The sequence below is a fragment of the Equus quagga genome, chromosome 1 (genome assembly GCF_021613505.1).
Source record: "Equus quagga isolate Etosha38 chromosome 1, UCLA_HA_Equagga_1.0, whole genome shotgun sequence".
Classification (NCBI taxonomy): domain Eukaryota; kingdom Metazoa; phylum Chordata; class Mammalia; order Perissodactyla; family Equidae; genus Equus; species Equus quagga.
In genome coordinates this window covers 89,318,141-89,336,424 of record NC_060267.1, presented here as the reverse complement: position 1 = coordinate 89,336,424, position 18,284 = coordinate 89,318,141, and the positions used below count along the sequence as shown (strand labels likewise).

The following is an 18,284-nucleotide window of genomic DNA, read 5'->3' as shown; positions in this document are numbered from 1 at the left end:
GTGTGACTCTGGCGATGGGGCCTAGGGGACAGCTGGCTCTCCACTGGCACTGCTGACCCTACAGCCTTCATAAGACTCCAGAAAGCTTTCCTGGACTCTGCCAGGGCTGGTTAGGCAGCCTTGCCCTGGTCGCGCAGCCCCCAAACCCCTGGGAAATACACCCCAGGCCAAGGGAACAGCAGGAACAAGGGTGTGGAGATGGGATCCTGTCCTGGGTTAGGGCCCTCCCCTCATAATGGCTACCTTCAGCTTTCTGAATCCTCCTGATTATTCCCATTTCACAGACGAGGGAACTGAGTCACTTGCCCAAGGCCATAAGCTCATAAGTGACACAGCTGGTTGGGCTTCCAAGCTCATGCTGTTAAATACCTTGCCAGGCTCAGGTGGGGAATGCCCCCCACCTGAGACAACACATTGAGGGCAGGGGCTGTGGGGTCTTACCTGCTGTATCCCCAAGTCCAAGTGAGTGAGTGAATGGATGAGTGAGTGAATGGGGCAGGAGGTAGGGCCTGAGCAGGCTGGGGGTGAGCTCAGGCGGCATGCACACGCTAGGGGAAGTCAAGGCAGAGTTTATTGGCCCCTGAGCGCCCCCCACCCCTCCTCATAGCCAGGCCAGGACTGAGATGGAGAAGGTGACATGGACAGACCCACAAAGACAGAAAGGCGCTGCCTGAGGGATAGCCAGGCAGCCACCCAGGGAGAGGAGGACAGGAGGGGGTGTTCTGTCCAAGCCACCTGCTGCAGGTCGGGGTCCGCCCTTCTGCAGGCCGAAGCAGGGCAGAGTGACACTTGAGCAGTTTGTGGGCCAGGATCCTCTTTGGCCACATGTTTGTCGGCCACTGCTGCTCCTGCCCACTCTGCTGGCTTCCTGAGTCTGGGGGCTTCTGCCCTGGTCCCATGTACAGCTCCCTGCTCTCTGGGAAGTCCTTGGTAACCCTCAACCTCCCCCTGCCCAGACCTAAGACATCATCCTGAGGGGCCCAGTCAGTCTCAGCCTGGGGCCCAGAGGCCCCGCCTAGCCTCAAAGACATATGTGGACATGAGGCTTTCACAGAAAGCCTCGGGGGGAGGTGGCAGTGGGTCACTTGGCAGTTTTGAGGGGGAGGGGGTCAGCACCTCGAGCCGAGGTGCTGGGTCCTGCTTGCTTTGGTCTGGCATTGCCCAGGACCCCTCTGGAGTAGGAGCTGGGGCTCTGGGTCCAGCCTCCACTGGCCCTCAGAGGGATTCGGGGCAAATCACAGCTTCTCCTCGCCTGCCTGGATGCGGCTGTAGGCCTCTCCGTCCAGTGGGACGTAGCGGCACTTCCGGGTGTCCAGGTAGAACAGCGGATCTTTCACAACCGCTGGGTCAAAGCCCTCCTTCCGCAGATCCATCTTCAGTAACTTGAAGGTCCCTGAGGGGGCGGGGGAGATGGGGGGAAAAAGAGTCAGAGTCAGAGGGTAGAGTGCAGAGGCCCGAGTTCCAGGTACCCGACCGCCAGAGTTGAGGATGGGCAGAGAAGGAGGACCAGAGAGAACACAGGAAAGGGCATGCATGGGAGGAGGAGCACAGTGCTTTACAGTTTGCAAAAAAGGCTCCATCACATTTTGTCTCGCTTCTCAGAGCAGCCCTGGCAAAGGGGTGTGGGGGCCATGTTACCCGCCTCCTTTGCGCAGATGGGGAAACTGAGACCTGAAGAAGGGGAGATATTTGTCCAAGGCCACATACTGAGAGGACCAGAACTTGGGTCTCCTGTGATTACTCCCTTTGTTCAAGCACCTCCCAGGCACAGGCGTAATCTCATTTAATCTGCACATCAACCCCAGAGACAGGGGCTCAACCTAATTCTATAGGTTCTAAGATGCACATGTTTTAAAATTTTAACATCTCTGAAATAGTTTAATTAGCAGTGGTTTTCTTTCTTAATAGTATGTAATGTAAATTATGCATCTTTTAGTCCATCATATTAGCTACTGTACAGAGGACAAGACTGATGCTCAGAGAGGCACACCTCTGGGCCAACATCACACAGCTAGTAAGTGGTGGAGCTGGGATTTGAACCCAGGTATGATAGACTGACAAAAATGGCTACAGATTCCTCCCTTCCTTGTATGTACACTCCTCTGCCATGTGGTTTACTCACTTTTCCCAGCAAGAGCTGGAGTCTTTCTCAACCCCCATTTGAATCCGGACTGGCCTTGTCACTTGCTTTGACCAACAGAACGTGGCAGAAGTAATGTTGTGGGAGCTCTGAGTGAGTCTAGGCCTCAAGGGGCCTTGCAGCTTCCATCTCCCCCATCTTGGGGGTGCCCTGAGACCAGTCTAGCCTGAATGATGAGAAGCCACACAGAGCAGAGATGAACCATCCCAGGGAAGGCCACCTAGATTGGCGCCGTCCAATACAGTAGTCACTGGCCATACATGGCTATTTAAGTTTAACTTAAATTAGATAAAACTTCAAATTCAGTTTTTCAGTCATACCAGCCACATTTCAAATGCTCAGTAGCTAAGCAGGGCTAACAGCTGCTGTGTTGTCAGCGCAGACACAGAACAGTTCCATCACTGCTGATAGTTCTTTCGGGCAGTGCTACAGAACTACCAGCCAGGAGCCAGACACGTGAGTGAGCATCTAAGACCCTCCAGCCCCAGCTGAGCCAACATCACACAGCCAGTAAGTGGTGGAGCTGGGATTTGAACCCAGGTATGATAGACTGACAAAAATGGCTACAGATTCCTCCCTTCCTTGTATGTACTGAGGGATGGCAGCTCTTTGACCCCAAGTGAGGCCAACAAAGAAGCACTCACTCCCAAATTGCGGGCAAATAAAATGGTTGTTTTAAGCCCTAAGTAAGAGTGGGGTATTTGTGCTGCCTCTCTGAACCCTGAGGTCTGACAGCTCCCCTGCCTCTCCTGGACAGAGAAGTCAAGGCCATCCTCCAATCCTCAGGGGGCTCGCAGTCCGTCAGGCCCTCCCTACTTCAGCTGGTTCAGGTGCTCCCAGGGGCCTGATACTGGGCAGGGGTCACATCAGTCAGGGAAGGCTTTCCAGCAAGGCAGGGGCTGGCATGATGACCACATGGGAGGTGGCCAGGAACCTGTGAGCTGGCGCAGGGGAGGAGACAGACCTGTTTTGTGCAGCTCCTGTGCAGGCAGGAAGCGCAGGAAGATGGGGCGGGCGTATAGGGGCAGCTCCTTCTCCAGGAGCCGTGCAAAGTGCTCTAGGTCACAGCTGCCAGCGGGGCTGGCCACAGCAGCCATTCCGGCCCGGCCCTCAGTTCCTGGGGGCAGCAGGATGGATGGTGAGAGGCTGGCAGTGCCTCCTGCTGGCTTTTCCCCACACATCCCTGGCACCTCCTGCCTTCCCATACATACCTGGCACCTCGACACCATACACTGCCACGTCGGCCATGTCCAGCAGGCGGCTGAGCGTGCCTTCCACCTCCGTGGTGGACACATTCTCACCTTTCCAGCGAAACGTGTCCCCCGTGCGGTCTCGGAAGTACAGGTAGCCCAGCTCGTCCATCACCAGCACGTCACCTAGGGAGGGGTTGTGTGAGGCAGGGCGTGGGCAGGCCTGGCTTGTGGCCCAGTGACTTAGGGCAGGCAGTCCTTGCTGGATCCCAAGGATCTGCTCAACCATAAGGGCTGGGACTCGGGGAGTCCTGGGGAGGTGTTCTCTGAAGGTGGGGGAAGGCCCCTTTATTCCTCTCCACCCTGCCCAGCTCAAAGGGGCTATGAGGGGCTGGAGAGAGAATGCCCACCCACCGGTGAGGTAGGCCTGGTCCCCCTTCTGGAAGACATCCTTGGCAATCTTCTTATTGTTGGTGCCCTGGTTGAGGTAGCCATCGAAGCGCCGCAGGGGGTCCTGCTGGATGATGCGGCCCACCAGCTGGCCTGGCTCACCTGGGGGCAGGAAAATGAGAGTCAGATTTGCCCTGAGTGGCCTCTTCCACCAGCTCCCCCACTCCCCAATGCACCCTGCATCTTGATCTGGCTTCTGTTCACACTGCTTCCCCTAGAAACACCCATTTCTGCCCCCAGCCCAGGAGCCCCGAGGGCAGGGAGCTTCTCTGAGCAGGTCTGGTACATGTAGGCACTCAGTCATGTCTGGTCACCAAACAGATGGTAAGATGAACAAATAAATGAAGGGTGGCCAAGCTCTACATGGACATCCTGACGAAAGCCAGCACTCCCCGGGCCCCTGGCTCTGCTCAAAGAGCTTTGTGTTCTTTACCACACATCATCCTCGGGGCAACCCCAGGAGGTGGTGCTACCATCAGCCCCACTTGCAGATGAGGGGACTAGGGCATAAAGCTAAGGGGCTGACCTAGGATCAATCCTAGTTGGCCTAGACCCAGGGTCTTCAACATGAAAGTGAATGAATGCACTGAGGGATGGATGGGATGGTGAATGAGTAGATGGATGGATGAAGAAAGAAATGCCTTGTAGTCCTAAGCAAAGAGCTAAGTGATGGCCACTGGTCAGAATAGGGCTCCCTACTCATTGATCCCTGTCCCATCTCCCTCCTGGGCCAATCTCTCCCCCTCTTAACACCCAATTCCAACCCCAGGGTAGACCTGGCTGGCAGGGAAGGCAGACGCCATCAGGCCCCCGGATCAGCTCCATGGTGTCCTCATTGACACGTACCAGCCGGATGGGGTACACGAAGGACAGGATGCGGCTGTTGAAGCCACAGGCTCCCACCTGCAAAGGCCAAGACTTGGGCCTGTGCTCTCCCACCATGGGCCCAACACTCGAGGGGTGGGGGGCTCTGCCACCCACACTCCCTCGCTGGAACCCTGCCCTCCCCTCTGCTGCAGTGCCTTCCCTGGTCCGTCCGCGCCCCGACCTGGGCCGCACCTGGCTGTCGAAGTTGCCCAGGCTGCAGTTACACTCAGTGGCGCCATAGAACTCAGCCACCTGGGGGATGTGGAAGCGACTAGAAAATTCGGTCCAGATGGACTGCCGCAGGCCGTTGCCGAGTGCCATGCGCACCCGGTGCTGGTTCTCTGCCTCCCGGGGTGGCTGGTTCAGGAGGTAGCGGCAGAGTTCCCCGATATACTGCACGATCTGGGGGCAAATGTGACGTGAGTCTGGGCCCCCAAGGTGTTGTCACTCACCACCTCTCAATCTCTCAGGTCCCAACCCTACTGGTCCTGACCCCACCCCCCTAGGGGCCCGCTGTGCCATCTGTGTCCTCTGGGCCTCCCCATCTGCACAACAGGAATGTTGCCCTGAATGAAGGACTGGTTGCCTCCAGCTGTCAGACAAACGTCCCCGAGTGGGGTTGGTGGGAGGGTCAGCAGGCAGAGGGACAGCTCCTGCCCTTCCCTTCTCACTCACTGTGCAGTTGTACTTGATACAATCATCCCAGAACCGGGAAGCCGAGAACTTCTTCCGGATCACCACTGTCATGCCGTGGAGCAGGCACTGCCCGATTCCCACGATGTTCCCTTAAGGCAGAGGGGTGGGCCCTGGAGGTCAGGGAGACGGAAGACCCTTCCCTCCAGAGCCTCCTCTGGCCCAGCCCAACCTCCTCAAAGGCCCTTTCCCCTGGTCTCTCTCTTTTCTGTCCTGTCCCTCCAAAACTAACTGATCCTATCTCTCTCTAGTCACACACCTTCCATGGCTCCCCAGTGCCTCTGAGATCAAGTGCACATTCCTTAGACTATCCCCCGGGGCCTCTGGAGCCGGTCCCAAGCTCCTGCTCTCATGCTCGTAATGCGGCCATTCAGCCAGTGGGCACTGAGCTAGACCACCTGGCTTCTGCACTTCATATCTGCCTGCTTCAGGTGCACCTCCTTCAGGAAGCCTTCCCGGCCATCACTGGGCTCTTCTCTTGAGCTGAGCTCCTGCTCCCTGTCCCTCCCCAGACTCATGTGGGCTCCCATCATTGTCCTGCCCCAAATACACACTGGACTCTTAAGCAGCTTGAGGGCAGGAACTATATTTATTCCATCTCTGTCTTCCCTTAGGCCCCTAAGAGCAAGCAGCCAGGCTGTGCACACCTCTGGAAATGAACGGAACTGTCAGACCAGCCCAGGGGCCCTGCGGGACACAGACACCCACACCATCAGGCTGGTGTAGCCATCCTCATTCAGAGGAGAAGTCCAGTCAATGGCCACATCTGGATTTGAACCCAGATTTGATTCCAAAGCTCACGTGTTTCTACTATGACCTGCTGCCTGCCAAGAGGGGTGGCGTTCCTGAAGCTCTGGGGGCACTGGAGACTGAGGAGGTGGGCCCAGGGTTACCTGCTGAGTGGTAGAGGGGGAGGCAGTTATAGACAATGTCGTTAGGCTGCATGCGGAATCCGTAGTAGACCAGGGCAGCCATGCGGTAATACCTGGGAGGGCAGGGGGCAGAGGGCTCAGTGAGGCCCTGGAAAGGCAGGAGGAGAGGCTCCCAGGCCCTGCCACCTCCAGCCCTCCCCCTGGGGCGCCTGCCCCTTACCTGCTGTGCACTACGATGGCAGCTTTGGGCAGCCCTGTGGTGCCCGATGTGTAGATGTACAAGAGCTTATCTGAAGAAAACAGACACGTGAGCAGCCGTGAGGGGCCAGCACAGGCCTGGGCATGGAGTCAGACAGAAGGACAAACCAACACCCACTCCCATCACATCTACCCCAGGAAGCCGACTCTGCTGACCCCAGACACCACTCTCTGCTCAAATGCCTGCATCCATTCTTTCAACAAACTTTTTCTGGGCCCTCGCTCTGTGTCAGGTGCAGGGAGATATCAGTGACTAAGACGGGCACAGCCCCTGCCCTGGCAGAGGTCACAGCCAAGTGGGACAGGCAGATGGGAGGACACAGGCAATCACAATATTGAGCACAGAGTGCCGGGAGGAGATGGGAAGCACAGGGTCTGGTGAGGCCCAGCAGCAGCACTTGACCCAGGTTTGCGGGAGGGCAGGTGGCACCAGGGAGGGCTTCCAGCTTCATTTCTTCTTTATCCTACCCTGTCACATTACAGTTTCTCTACAAGGCTCAGCCCCACCAGGCTGGTGGTTCCAGGAAGTCAGGAATGCCACTGGATGATCCTGCACATTTTATATCAGCCATCTCACACTCTGGATGCCTGCCGATGCAAGCCCTGGGCTAGGCACCATGAGGCCACCAGGCTGAACCAGTCAGAGTCCCTGGTCTCAAGTAGTCTACAAAGCACCCAGGAGATAAGATCTCAGTGTGGCAGAGGTTAAATGACAGTAATGACAATGACCAGCGGCTGAGTACTTCCTCCCACACTCTAGCTCCAGGACTCAACCTACTATATCTTTGTCAATCCTCAAAGCCACTCCATGAAATAGGTGCTGTTACCAGCCCCAATTTTTTTCTTCTTCTCCCCAAAGCCCACAGTACATAGTCGTATATTCTAGTTGTAGGTCCTTCCGGCTCTGCTATATGGGACACTGCCCCAGCATGGCTCGACGAGCGGTGCCATGTCCACGCCCAGAATCCAAACAGGTGAAACCCTGGGCCGCTGAAGTGGAGCGTGTGAACCCAACCACCCAACCACCGGGCTGGCCCCGACCATCCTCAATTTTTTTTTTTTTTGAGGAAGACTAGCCCTGAGCTAACATCTGCCAAGCTTTTTTTTTCTCTTTTTTTTTTTTTCTGAGGAAGACTAGCCCTGAATTAACATCTGTGTCCATCTTCCTCTACTTTATATGTGGGATGCCTACCACAGCATGGCTTAGCCAAGCGGTGCCATGACCGTGCCTGGGATCTGAATCGGCGAACCCCGGGCTACCGAAGTGGAACGTGAGCACTTAACTGCTGCGCCACTGGGCTGGCCCCTATTCCCAGTTTTATAGCTGTGGGAACCACGGCTCAGAGGGCAGCTCAGGGTCACACAAAGGGAGCAGTAGAGCCAGGATATGAACTCAGTCCAAGCTCTGAGCCGCCAGGTGATGCAACAGGCTGTCTGCTTCACAAGGCAGGCTGGAGTGGAGAGAAAGAGAGGGAAGGGGGTCCGGGAGGCTGCCTGGAGGATGGAGGGGAAGGCAGGCAGCCCAGCACTAAACATGTGCTGGATGAATCTGCAGAGGACCTTGCTCCCAGCCCAACCCCAGCCGAAATTCCCACAAAGCAGGTTTCTGAGCTCCACATGATCCTGCACGTCAGGCATCGGCAAAGGTTTGTTCAACAAATCAGACTCAGGTTTTGTGAGCTCTTGCGTGCTCAGCACCAGGCCTGGCACTTTCATACACATCAGCTCATTTTACTTTCCTGGTAACCCCAGGGTTACTGTCCCCATGTTCCCAGATGGAAAAAGGAGGTCACATGACTCACTCCAGGTGATAAGGCAAGTTTGCAGAAGAACCCAAGCCACTGACCCTCAGCCTGGTGCTCTGTCTTGGTCATCTTAGAACCCCTTTGTGGGAGTGGGGAGCTCACCTGTGAAGCCCTTGTCAGGGCGACTGGGAAGGTGGTTGGGGGCATCTGCCAACAGGGGATCCAGGTGCTTTGTGCCAGCAGGCACTGCACTGGGCTCCCAGGGGCCGGAGCAGAAGAGGAGGAGTGAGGGGTCCAGGCTGGCATGGATCTCAAAGACAGCTGTGGGGAGACAGGGCAGATTAGCAGGCAGGCCAGGAAACCCTGTGTCCCCAGGACCTCTGCTCGTGTCAGCACTGGGCATGCTGTCAGGGGAGACTGGCTGGATGCAGGGAGAGAGATGGGTGAAGCACAGGCACTCAATATAAGGAAGATGCTCATAGGAGTGACCGCTCCTGTTAGCTGCTGGCTAACTACACCACAGGCTCTCTCCATGCTCTCTCCTGCTCACACACCCAGGAAGTAGAGACCAATAACAGCCTGTTTTACAGATGAGAAAATTGAGGCTCTGAGAATGGGAGGGACTTGCTCACAGCTAGAATGTGCTGGAGCTGGGACTCAGAGCCGCCTCTATCTCACACCAACGTCTGAGTTCCTACCCACTGTACTGTGCTGGTCTGTGGGGGATCCGTTAGAAGGGAGGAGTCGGGGTCAGAGGCCAGCAGCCCTCCAGCCTCTTCAGAGAGTAGGAACTTTCTCTCAGGCTCCCCTGAGCACTACAGACGTCCAGATACTCACTCGCCCTGGACGCGGACCTGTCCTGGCCCACCTGGCTCCACTTCCTCTGGCTTCCTCTTGATTCACTCTATCCTCCTTGCTCTCCCTGCTACATCCTCCTTCCTCCCTTTCAGCATCTTAATAACCTTCCCTGTCTATCATTCCACAACCACAGCGGCATGGGCAAGAAGAACAGGGACACTGTGGTCGAGTCCAAGATCAAAGCCCACTTCTGCCACTTACCAGTTGTGTGACCTTGGGTGAGTTCCTCACACCACTCTGAACCTCGGTCTCCTCATCTGTAAAGCCTGGATGACAATCCCTACCTCACCAGGCTTTGTGAAGATGAAAGCTGCTTTTGTAAAGCACCAAGCTCAGTGCTCGGTCAGTACCCAATGTGGCAGCAAATAAAACATAAGCTCGGCAGGAAAGCAGGGAATGGATTCTTGTTCCCATTTTATAGACGAGGCAAATGAGGCCTAATTAGTCACAAGAATGGTTACCATTATATCTGAGGGCACCAGATAACAGTAGCATCAGCCTGTTAGTGCTTCAGGTGAAGTATCTTCTTGAAAGAGGTATGAGGTAGGTACCACAGTGAGGAAACTGAGGCCCAGAGAATACCATCTCTCACTCAGGATCTCCGGCTGACCAGCAGCAGACCCAGGCCGTCTGCTCCAGGGCTCATGCCCTTACCCACGGAGCTGCGCAGCCTCCCCCAGGGCTGGAGAGGGGTTGTGGTGTGTGCAAGGTCCCATGGGACTCCATGCCTGTCCCCTGACCCTTTGGTGCTCACCTGGGGCCATCTCGCTGCCAAAGATGAGGGCCCGGGCCTGGGAGGTGGTCAGGCATTGGCACAGGGCATCCCGGCGGAGGTTGGTGTTGATGAGTGCCGCCTCCACGCCCAACTTGGCCATGCCCAGCCACAGGCCCACAAACTCATTGCGGTTCTCCATGAAGAGGGCAGCCACATCACCCGAGGCCAGGCCCTGGGTCTGCAGGAAGTTGGCCACACTGCTCGAGTAGTTGTCCAGCTGGCGGAAGGTCCAGTGGGTGTCTGTGCCCTCGAAGATCAGGGCCGTCTTGTCAGGGTGGCGGCGAACCGTAGAGGCGAACAAAAGAGGCACTGTCTTCTGCTCCCGCAGGTACCGCCGGACTTTTACCTTCACTTTCAGGAGCACCATGCCGCCACTGGATGGGACCGAGCAAGGGAGCAGTGACTGTGGGGTTGGGAGTGGGGATCTCGATACCCTGGTCCAGGTTGCGGCTCCACGGGCCTGAGGCTCCTGAGCCCGACGACTTGCAACATTCCCCTTCTGGGCACCATTAGACGCACCAGCTCATCGATGCCACGCAGTAACACTAGGGACTGGACAACTACTCCCTCCCTTGTGCAGGAGGGGAAACTAACGCTCTGCCAGTGCCATGGCTTGCCCCAGACTTCGTGGGTGGAATGTGGCCGAGCTAAGACTTGAACCTCAGTCCCCTCTGGCTCCAGAGTTCAACTCCTACTATCCTCTAAGCTCTGCTCTGAGTCTGCTGTTCTGTCGGAGCCTTCCAGGACTCCCCAAGTCAAAGTCCAAACTCCTCTTTCGGGACCTTCCACAGCCCCATATCGTACCTCCCCACAATCAGCACAGTAAATAAAGGGCGAGTTTGCAATTTGTCCAGTCTTCCCCACTGTGAGCCCAGCAAGGGCAGGGCTCTCTCTTGTTTACCACCTCGTCCCCCAGGTCCTGCCCAGGGCCAGGCACAGGGTAGATCTTCAGTCAGTGTTTGTGGAATCGCTGGCAACATCCCCCTTTCCTGCCCCACCCCTGCCACCTCTGACCCCTGAACTCTCCCAGATGCCTGGCCTCTATGCCTTTGCTGATGCTGTACCCTCTACCTGGAATCCCCTGCTCCTACCACCTTGAGGTGCCTCTCAAGTACAAATAATTTTCCTCCAGCTTCTCTGATTCCCCAAGGCCCCGGCCTGAAGCTGTCTCCCCTTGCTCCATGCTCCCACAGCTCTCTGCTGCTTCCACCCTTCCTGCGGTGGCCACTCGATACCTCCTTTTGCAGTCAACTCAGAGTGACAAACGCTGAGCTGCCTGTTCTGGACGTGGGTCACTGTGCTGGATGCTGAGACACTACTGTGAGCAAGGCTGCCAGGGTCTCTGCCTGCATGGCGCTGCCAGTTAGGGATTCACTGTGCCCCCTTCTTATCTCTCTGATCAGTCTGAGCTTGGCCCGACTGGGTCTGCCTTGATCCTCTCTGGACCCCAGAGCCAGCACACTACCTGGCACAGAGCAGGTGGCAGTGGGTGTTTCTGGTACAGGGTATCCCTGTGGACCATACCTGACCTTCTTTGGGGAGCAGATTCTCCCAGACATCTATTTGAGGCCCTGCTGTAGAACTTGGTGCCCTCTCAGATTCATGCCAACCCGAAGACAAGGCCTTTCCCACAGAGTTCCTCTTCACCCTCTCACAAGCTAGAGCATGTCCTGGGGACCCCTTGCAGATGGCTCCTCAACACATCTGTTGTCAGACGTATATCCTGGGCCCCCAAGTCTGCCCCAGGCTAAGGGACACCAAGTTAGGGAGATTTCCCGGGAGGAAACTTTGACCTTGGAGATGGAAGTACCAGGTGCTACTGCCAGAAGCAAGGTATGGTGCAGAGGCTGCTCCTTCAGGGCCCACGTGCCCTGTGCTGGTAGAGGCCACAGAGTCCGGTCTGGGGAGATTTTAGGGATTAGGAGCCCAGCTTGGTGTGAGAGACCTCAGGTACTCACAAGACATCGCGTCTGATGGTCTTGATGAAGATCCGGATGAAGGGCCAGCCGCCAGACCCCAGGTAGACGAGCAGAAGGGAGAACCCCACTTGGGCCCAGGGCAGTTTCAGCACCAGCCTGGAGAACAGCAACATCCCCACCAGAGATGCCCCGAGGAGCATTGTGGCCTGTGGGCACAAGGCAGTCAGTGGACCCAGATGTCTGGGTCTCCCACCTCCTGACCCAGGCAGCCAGGCCACTATGATCCCAAAGGGTCTACCATACTGAGGCTTAGCCATACTGAGTAGGGTGGCTGAGAACGAGGTCCCTTTCCAGGGCTGTCTGGGAGGGGCAGGCTATAGGCATGGGACTTGAGGTTTGGAGTTCCAGGGGTGACAGGCAGGAGGCTGGGTTCTAACTTCCTAGTCCCATCTCTGCCTACGACACTCTGAGTGACCTTGGGCAAGTTCCTTTCCCACTTTAGGCCTCAGTCTCCCCCTCTGCGCGATGGGTGTAGTGAGACTCGCTCTCAGAGGCCTTTCCAGCTAAAACAGGTCAGTCTACTCTCCTGACATCCAGGGTCCCTAATCAAAATGGCTCAGAGGCAGGTATTGACCTAAGTGCCTCTGGCTCGGCTCCCCATCTAGAGACCGAGGGAGGTTCTGTGGATGACCAGGCTAAACCACAACACCCAAAGGAGCAGCTTCCTGGGGAGGGGCCCTGCTCAGTCCCTGCCTATGGCCTGGGGGGCAGCGCCATACCTCGGCTGGCCCATAGAGGGCGACGGAGCAGACAGGTTAGAGCCCGGGGGTGCCTGAGAGGTGACCGCCCAGAGGGGAAAGGTAATTGAGGGAGAGGAAGCAGGCCTTGAAGGCACTCCCCACAAACACACTCAGCAAATCACTCAGATGAATCTTTGGGGGTTGGGGTTTAGGGAGAGGGGAACGGCCCGGCAGGGCTGAGATTAGGACTCTTGGGCTCTATTGTTGGCGCTTTACGGACTTGCTCAAGGGGGCAGCCAATGGGATTCAGTTTTCCTTCGGGTTCTCCTGTTCCTGGGGAGGGGGCTGAAGGTCAAGGCTGTGATGTAGCCTAAGAGTCTCCAAACCAGGATAAGGATATGTTCTGAACCACAAGGAGCCCTTATGAACCATCTCCCCCTCCTCCACGAGAACAGCGAAAGCCGGGAGGAGGGCCGAACTAGCGTCCCCAACTCCAACACAAGGGTTTCCAAGGCCCTCAGATCTCTGGCCTCCCACAGCCCACCAGAGCAGAGGGCAGGAACTCGACCCGGAAGGCTGGGGCTTGGGGCTAGGAGGGAAGGGGATACCCAGTTCCCTCAGGCCCCCGTCCGTCACTGCAGACCGCTCTGCCCCTAAAGAGCCAGGGTGGCAGAGCGCCCGGCAAGGAGACAGAGCGGTAGGGTGCGACCCCTCACCCCAGGCAGGCGCTGTCAACTCCCCCCGACGCGGCCCGGGATATTCCTCCGCCCAGGGACCCACTGGCCTGGCCTGTGCTCACCCGGCGTCGGCCCCGCCGCGCGGCGCCCGGTCCAGATGCGGCCCGGCTCCAGTGGCGGAGCGGGGAAAGCGAGGGGCATTAGCTGCCTCTAGGTGCGTAGAGCCCGGTCTCAGCCGCAACTCGCCGGCTCTGCGTCCTGCATGGCCCGGCCGCCCGAACCGCCCCGCCCGCCCGCGGCGCTCCTCCCCCGTCCGCCTCCTGCAACCCAAACCGGCTGCGCGGGCCGGCAGCACCGCCTCTCGCCCCTTCCCCACGGCCGGCGACCTCAGCCAGCGGCACAGCCCCAGCACGCCCGACGCCACCCGGCCCAGCCCGTCCTGCGCGCGCGACGGCCTCGGGCGGCGCCTCGCGCGGCACCCTGGGAGTTGTAGTCCGCGCCTCCCAGTCCCGCCCAACTGCGGACACCTCCAGGGTCGGGAGGAGACAGGTGAACTCTACCTCGGCCCCGACTCCCCAGTACCGGAGCGTCTGGACGTGGGGCAGAGTACCCCCACCCTCACTGACGGCGGAGAATCAGGAGTCCCTGTCCAGACCGGTGCAGAGTTCAGCAAGCCTCTCCTAGCCAGCGACACGTAGAAGAACTCTGAAACGGCGGTTTCAGGTGAAGAGGTGAGTCAGGGGACAAGTTTGGGTGGCTGGCTCTGTGGTGCAATGGATAGCGCATTGGACTTCTAGCTGATCCTGGTGTGGTCATTCAAAGGTTGTGGGTTCGAGTCCCGCCAGAGTCAAATTTTGACAACTCACTCGCATTCTCATATTTTATGGCCTCCGTAACTTTATGAGGTTCAAAAGACTTGTAGACCTGAGGCTGCCACCTCTGCTTCTGGGACAGCAATAAACTTGGCGTGGGGATTACTGCATAGGAATCCCTTCCCATCCAAGGTATCTTATAAGCAGCCTGGCACACCTGGTGATACAAAGGGCGGTGATATGGAGACCTGTACCTAACTTCGGTCTCTGACTGTTCTGGACTCTGCAGCAAATCGGTTGACCTCTAAAGCTATAACCATATTTGTCATGCCACCTGCCAAGCCCTGGTCCATCGGCCAGCTTCCCAGCCTTGTGTGACTCTGCGCCTCTGAAAATTTGGTTCCTTGTTAATCATACACGTTGGGCATCCACAGTTGCCACTTGTCCTTAAATAGATCCTTTAATCCCCTAGTCCAGTAGAAGTCCTTAAAGGCAGGGAGGGGCATTTTTCAGGCTCTATTAATAGGGATCAAAAATGAAATTTTGGTCTGATAAGAATTCGGACCTATTTCTTCCAGATAGGGTGCATCCTTTTGGAGGACCTCGGTAAATTAAAACACCACCTCTGCCATGGGTATTAGATTCAGGAGGCGGTGTGGTGCAGTGGTTATGGGCCTGGGCATTGGCATCCAACACATTTGGGTTAACTTCTCAGTTGAAAGTTCAGTCCCCATTTCTTCTTATATTACAAAAACGAGGACATACTAATAGTGCTTACCTCACAGGGTTGGTGTGGAGAGTCATGGGGAGCATTTGAATTAGCACTTGACATATTTATTATTGTAGTTTACAGACTCATTGACTACAAAGCACATACAATATCTAGACATGAAGATTATCTCATTGTATCCATAGGGCTTAGCAAATAACAAGCTCAATAAATGTTTGTTGAATGAATGACAGGGAGAGTGAATTGAAGGCTCTGACCTTATCTGTACCAGGATCCATGGGTATAAACATGATTATTTCCACATGGACTGTGAGGTCATATGCAAAGTGAGAATTTGGAGGAAGGCGGTGGCGACCAGCCCCCAGGCTCTCCTCCACCCAGGCAGGTCACTTTGGTGAAGCCAAAGCAGTGCCCTGCAGACTCTGGGCCAGGCCTGAGGGGGGAGGTGTGAGAGGACAGAGGGAACAAGACAGTCTGCCTTCAAGTTGCTTGCAGTCTAGTTGGACACACAGAGAGCGTGGGTGGAGATTAGGTCACTAGAATAGGTTGTCCCTCACCAAGTGCTCACTGTACTTCTGTCAACACTCACCACACACTATTGTGATTTGTCTTTTTTGCTTTCCAGTCAGACACATCTGAGTTGCACTCCCAGCCCCAGCTGTGAGACACTGGGCAAATCACGTCTCCCCATGGAGCCTGTGTCCTTAGTTGTCATCAATGGGAATACAATCATCACCGTCCCTGCCTCCTAAGGCTGGGTATGGATTCAGTGCGATGATGCATATCAAGCTCTCAGCACAGGGCTGGCACATGGAAGGCCCTCAGCTGCCATACTGCTCAACTCTAAGAGGGTGGGGAGGCAGCTGTCTCAGTCACTGCGGAATCCCCAGCATTCAGCAAATGCTCAGAAGATATTTGTGAAATGACTGAAGACTAGGGGCTTGTGCATCAGAGCACAGGGCAGAGCACATGGCACAGGAGGGCTATGTAGTGGGAAAAGTGATTGGAAAGGCCTTTGTTTGCCAGGCTGAGTTGTTGATCCTGCTGCCATCAAGAGCCACTGAGGGTTCCTAAGAAGGGCAGGAGCTGGGTGGGACAGGCTGAGCTTAGGCTGACCTCACAGTGGGTTCCTTTCCACTGACATGACCCCCATCTGCCCTGCATTAGGGAACTAATGTCAGCACTGAAACCAGCTGACTTATCAGAGACTGACATTTGGAGTCACTTGAAGGAATTAAACCTCCCCAGGGGACTGAAGTGTTTTGACCCCTGCCATAGAGTAGGTGTTTACCCCATAGATATCAGGTGCATTTAACATGAGGATCTCTGAGCTCTATAAGTCCTCCCACTCTGGGTGTATGCAAAATAAATACCTCTGGCTTGATTGTGTACATGCTGACTTCAGAGGCCAGGAAGGGCATTCCTGCCAAATGACAACTTCCATTTCCTAAGTGCTTATGTGCTAAAGCCCTAGGTGTGCACAATGGCCCTGTTGTGAGACAGATATATACGCTCCAATTTTCCAGATGAGGAAGCAGAGGCTCAAAGGGGTGACGTGACTACTGCAAGGGTGCAGTGCTGGTCAACAGCAGGCCCAGGTCCATCTGCCTTCAGAGCCTGGGCTCCCAAACACTGCTCTGGGGTCAGCTACATATGGCTGCGATGAGACAGAGGGAAAGGGAGCCTTCCTTTGGCTTCTGGGAGAGCACTCAAGACCTGTGCGTCCCAGGACAGGCTCCACCATATCCCAGCTGTGTGACCCTAGGACACGCTCTGAACCTGAGACCTGGGGTCTTCACCGTGAAGTGAGGCTGTTGCGGGGACCAGACGAGTCTTGCACAGGGGATGCGCAGCACGGGGCTTGGCATCCATTCCTTCCACAATGAAGCAGCAAGCCCCTACTGTGTGCCAAGCACTGTTTGCAGCAGTGAAGGGGAAGAACAATGTCTCTGCCCTCCTGGAGCAGACACAGAACTTGTAAATAAATAACAAATGAGATAATTTCAGAGTGGAAAATAAAGTGATATGATGAAGTGAGGGGAGGGGACTGCTTCAGATGGGGTGGTCAGGGAAGGCCTCTCTGAGGAGGTGACATTTGAGCACAGATGTGAATGACAAGGAAATGACCATGTAATTGTAAATACAATAAATGACCATGTAAATGACCTGGGGACAGAGTGCTGTTCCCAAAGACAGGAAGAAGGTCAACACATTATATTGAGATGAAGAATGGAAGTTTCTAGGCAGAAGTTGGCAGGGCCTCATAGACTGTCGGAAGAACTCAGTAAGTGGTAGCTATTGCCAGTATTTTTCTCCAGTTGCGAGCTGGTGACAAAAATGCCACACTATGGTCTGGAAACCGGCATCCATTCTCAGCTAATCTGGATGCCCAGTGCTCTCTCCAGTGCTGTAAAGGCCCAGGGTCATCCAGGCACCGAGTGGCAGAGCAGGTGAGCTCCCCAGCTGGGCAGAGGCCAGGAGAATCTGATCCCCTCCCCTATGCCCCTCCCCCAACCTTGGCACCACTGACTTTTACTGACCTGGGGCTGGGGGTCCCTGGGACCCTGGGGAAGCCATGGAAACAGCTGGCAGGCCTGGAAAGGCCTGGAAAAAAATCACTGAGGTATGGGGAGCTCATCCCCATCCCCTCCTCTTTCTGCAGGAATTCCAAGAGCTCAGCATGAGGCTTCCCTCTTGACAAGGCCATGGTTCTGAGGTAGGCCCCCGGCCTCCCACACCCTCCACACCCTCTCTCTGCCACTGGGAGCCCTGGACTGAGATATAGTGGCACAAGGAAGGCTGAGGCACTGGTGTCGCAGTGCTGGGCAGGTCCTCGGACAACCCCTGGTTCCAGTCCCAGCTCTGCTCCTATTGCCTCATTAGTAAAATACAAGTAACAGTACCACCTCCCTCCTTGGGTTGTTGGAGGTGTCAATGTGAGAATGCCTCTCAAGTACTTAGGCACATAGTACACCTGTAAATACACTGCAGCTCTCATCATCGATGGGGAACTGAGGCATAGGAAGACCAACCAGGAGGGCTTGTGGCCTGTGTTCTAGTTATTCCAGGCAATTCTTTGCCCTTCTCTGGGCCTTAGTTGTCTTATCCACACAGTGAGGAGCTGGCCCCCCAAAAGCTCTAAAGGCTCTGCCATCTTGGGAGTGTTTCTGGTTCTAAATCCCAAGATGGGGCCACCCACTCCTCCAACCATACTTGTCACCCTGCCCGTCCCCACTCCTTAGCTCTGATCCAAGGAAAATGCCGGGTTGCCACTCCAAAATGACCCTGCAGCCTCGCAGCTGCCTCCTCCACCTGCAAACACAGTAAGACTTAAACAGCTCCTGCCCCTTAGGTCCTTCCTCTGAAGCCCTTCTTCTGAGTGTCACCTCACGAAAGCCCCACAGTAACCCCAGGAGGTGGGTACTGCTCTCATTCTCCTTTTACTGATGATGATATGGGCTCAGAGAGGGGAAGGGACTTGTCCTGAGTCGTTCTGCTAGAAGACAGTGGAGGAGTTAGGAATTTGAATCCCAGTCGGCCGACTTCAGACCAGAGACA

The 18,284-nt window shown here is 55.9% G+C and overlaps 1 protein-coding gene and 1 non-coding gene across 2 annotated transcripts; one reads left to right on the top strand and one right to left on the bottom strand.

Annotated features, from left to right (window-relative positions):
* Window positions 1–553: 553 nt before the first annotated feature.
* Window positions 554–13,555, bottom strand: SLC27A4 (solute carrier family 27 member 4). The gene is made up of 13 exons (XM_046664679.1): window positions 13,307–13,555; window positions 11,807–11,973; window positions 9,828–10,222; window positions 8,378–8,536; window positions 6,433–6,502; window positions 6,234–6,325; window positions 5,323–5,432; window positions 4,840–5,049; window positions 4,557–4,683; window positions 3,745–3,882; window positions 3,352–3,516; window positions 3,105–3,257; window positions 554–1,393 (listed from the first exon to the last, which is right to left on the bottom strand). Exons 2-13 carry the CDS (start codon window positions 11,965–11,967, stop codon window positions 1,236–1,238), a joined length of 1,938 nt encoding a protein of 645 aa, XP_046520635.1. The 5' UTR covers window positions 11,968–11,973; window positions 13,307–13,555; the 3' UTR covers window positions 554–1,235.
* A 388-nt stretch (window positions 13,556–13,943) lies between these two features.
* TRNAR-UCU (transfer RNA arginine (anticodon UCU)) lies at window positions 13,944–14,034 on the top strand. The gene is given in 2 exon segments: window positions 13,944–13,980; window positions 13,999–14,034. It is a non-coding gene; the product is annotated as a tRNA-Arg (tRNA).
* Window positions 14,035–18,284: the final 4,250 nt, after the last annotated feature.

Bases quoted from the DNA above. Each gene is read 5' to 3' on its own strand.
- SLC27A4 (XM_046664679.1), bottom strand. From the start codon at position 11,967: ATGCTCCTCGGGGCATCTCTGGTGGGGATGTTGCTGTTCTCCAGGCTG. The intron at 5,433-6,233 runs GTAACCCTGGGC...CTCTGCCTTAAG, and splicing joins CCCCCTCTACCACTCAGCAG to GGAACATCGTGGGAATCGGG. The intron at 3,258-3,351 runs GTATGTATGGGA...TGCTGCCCCCAG, and splicing joins GTATGGTGTCGAGGTGCCAG to GAACTGAGGGCCGGGCCGGA.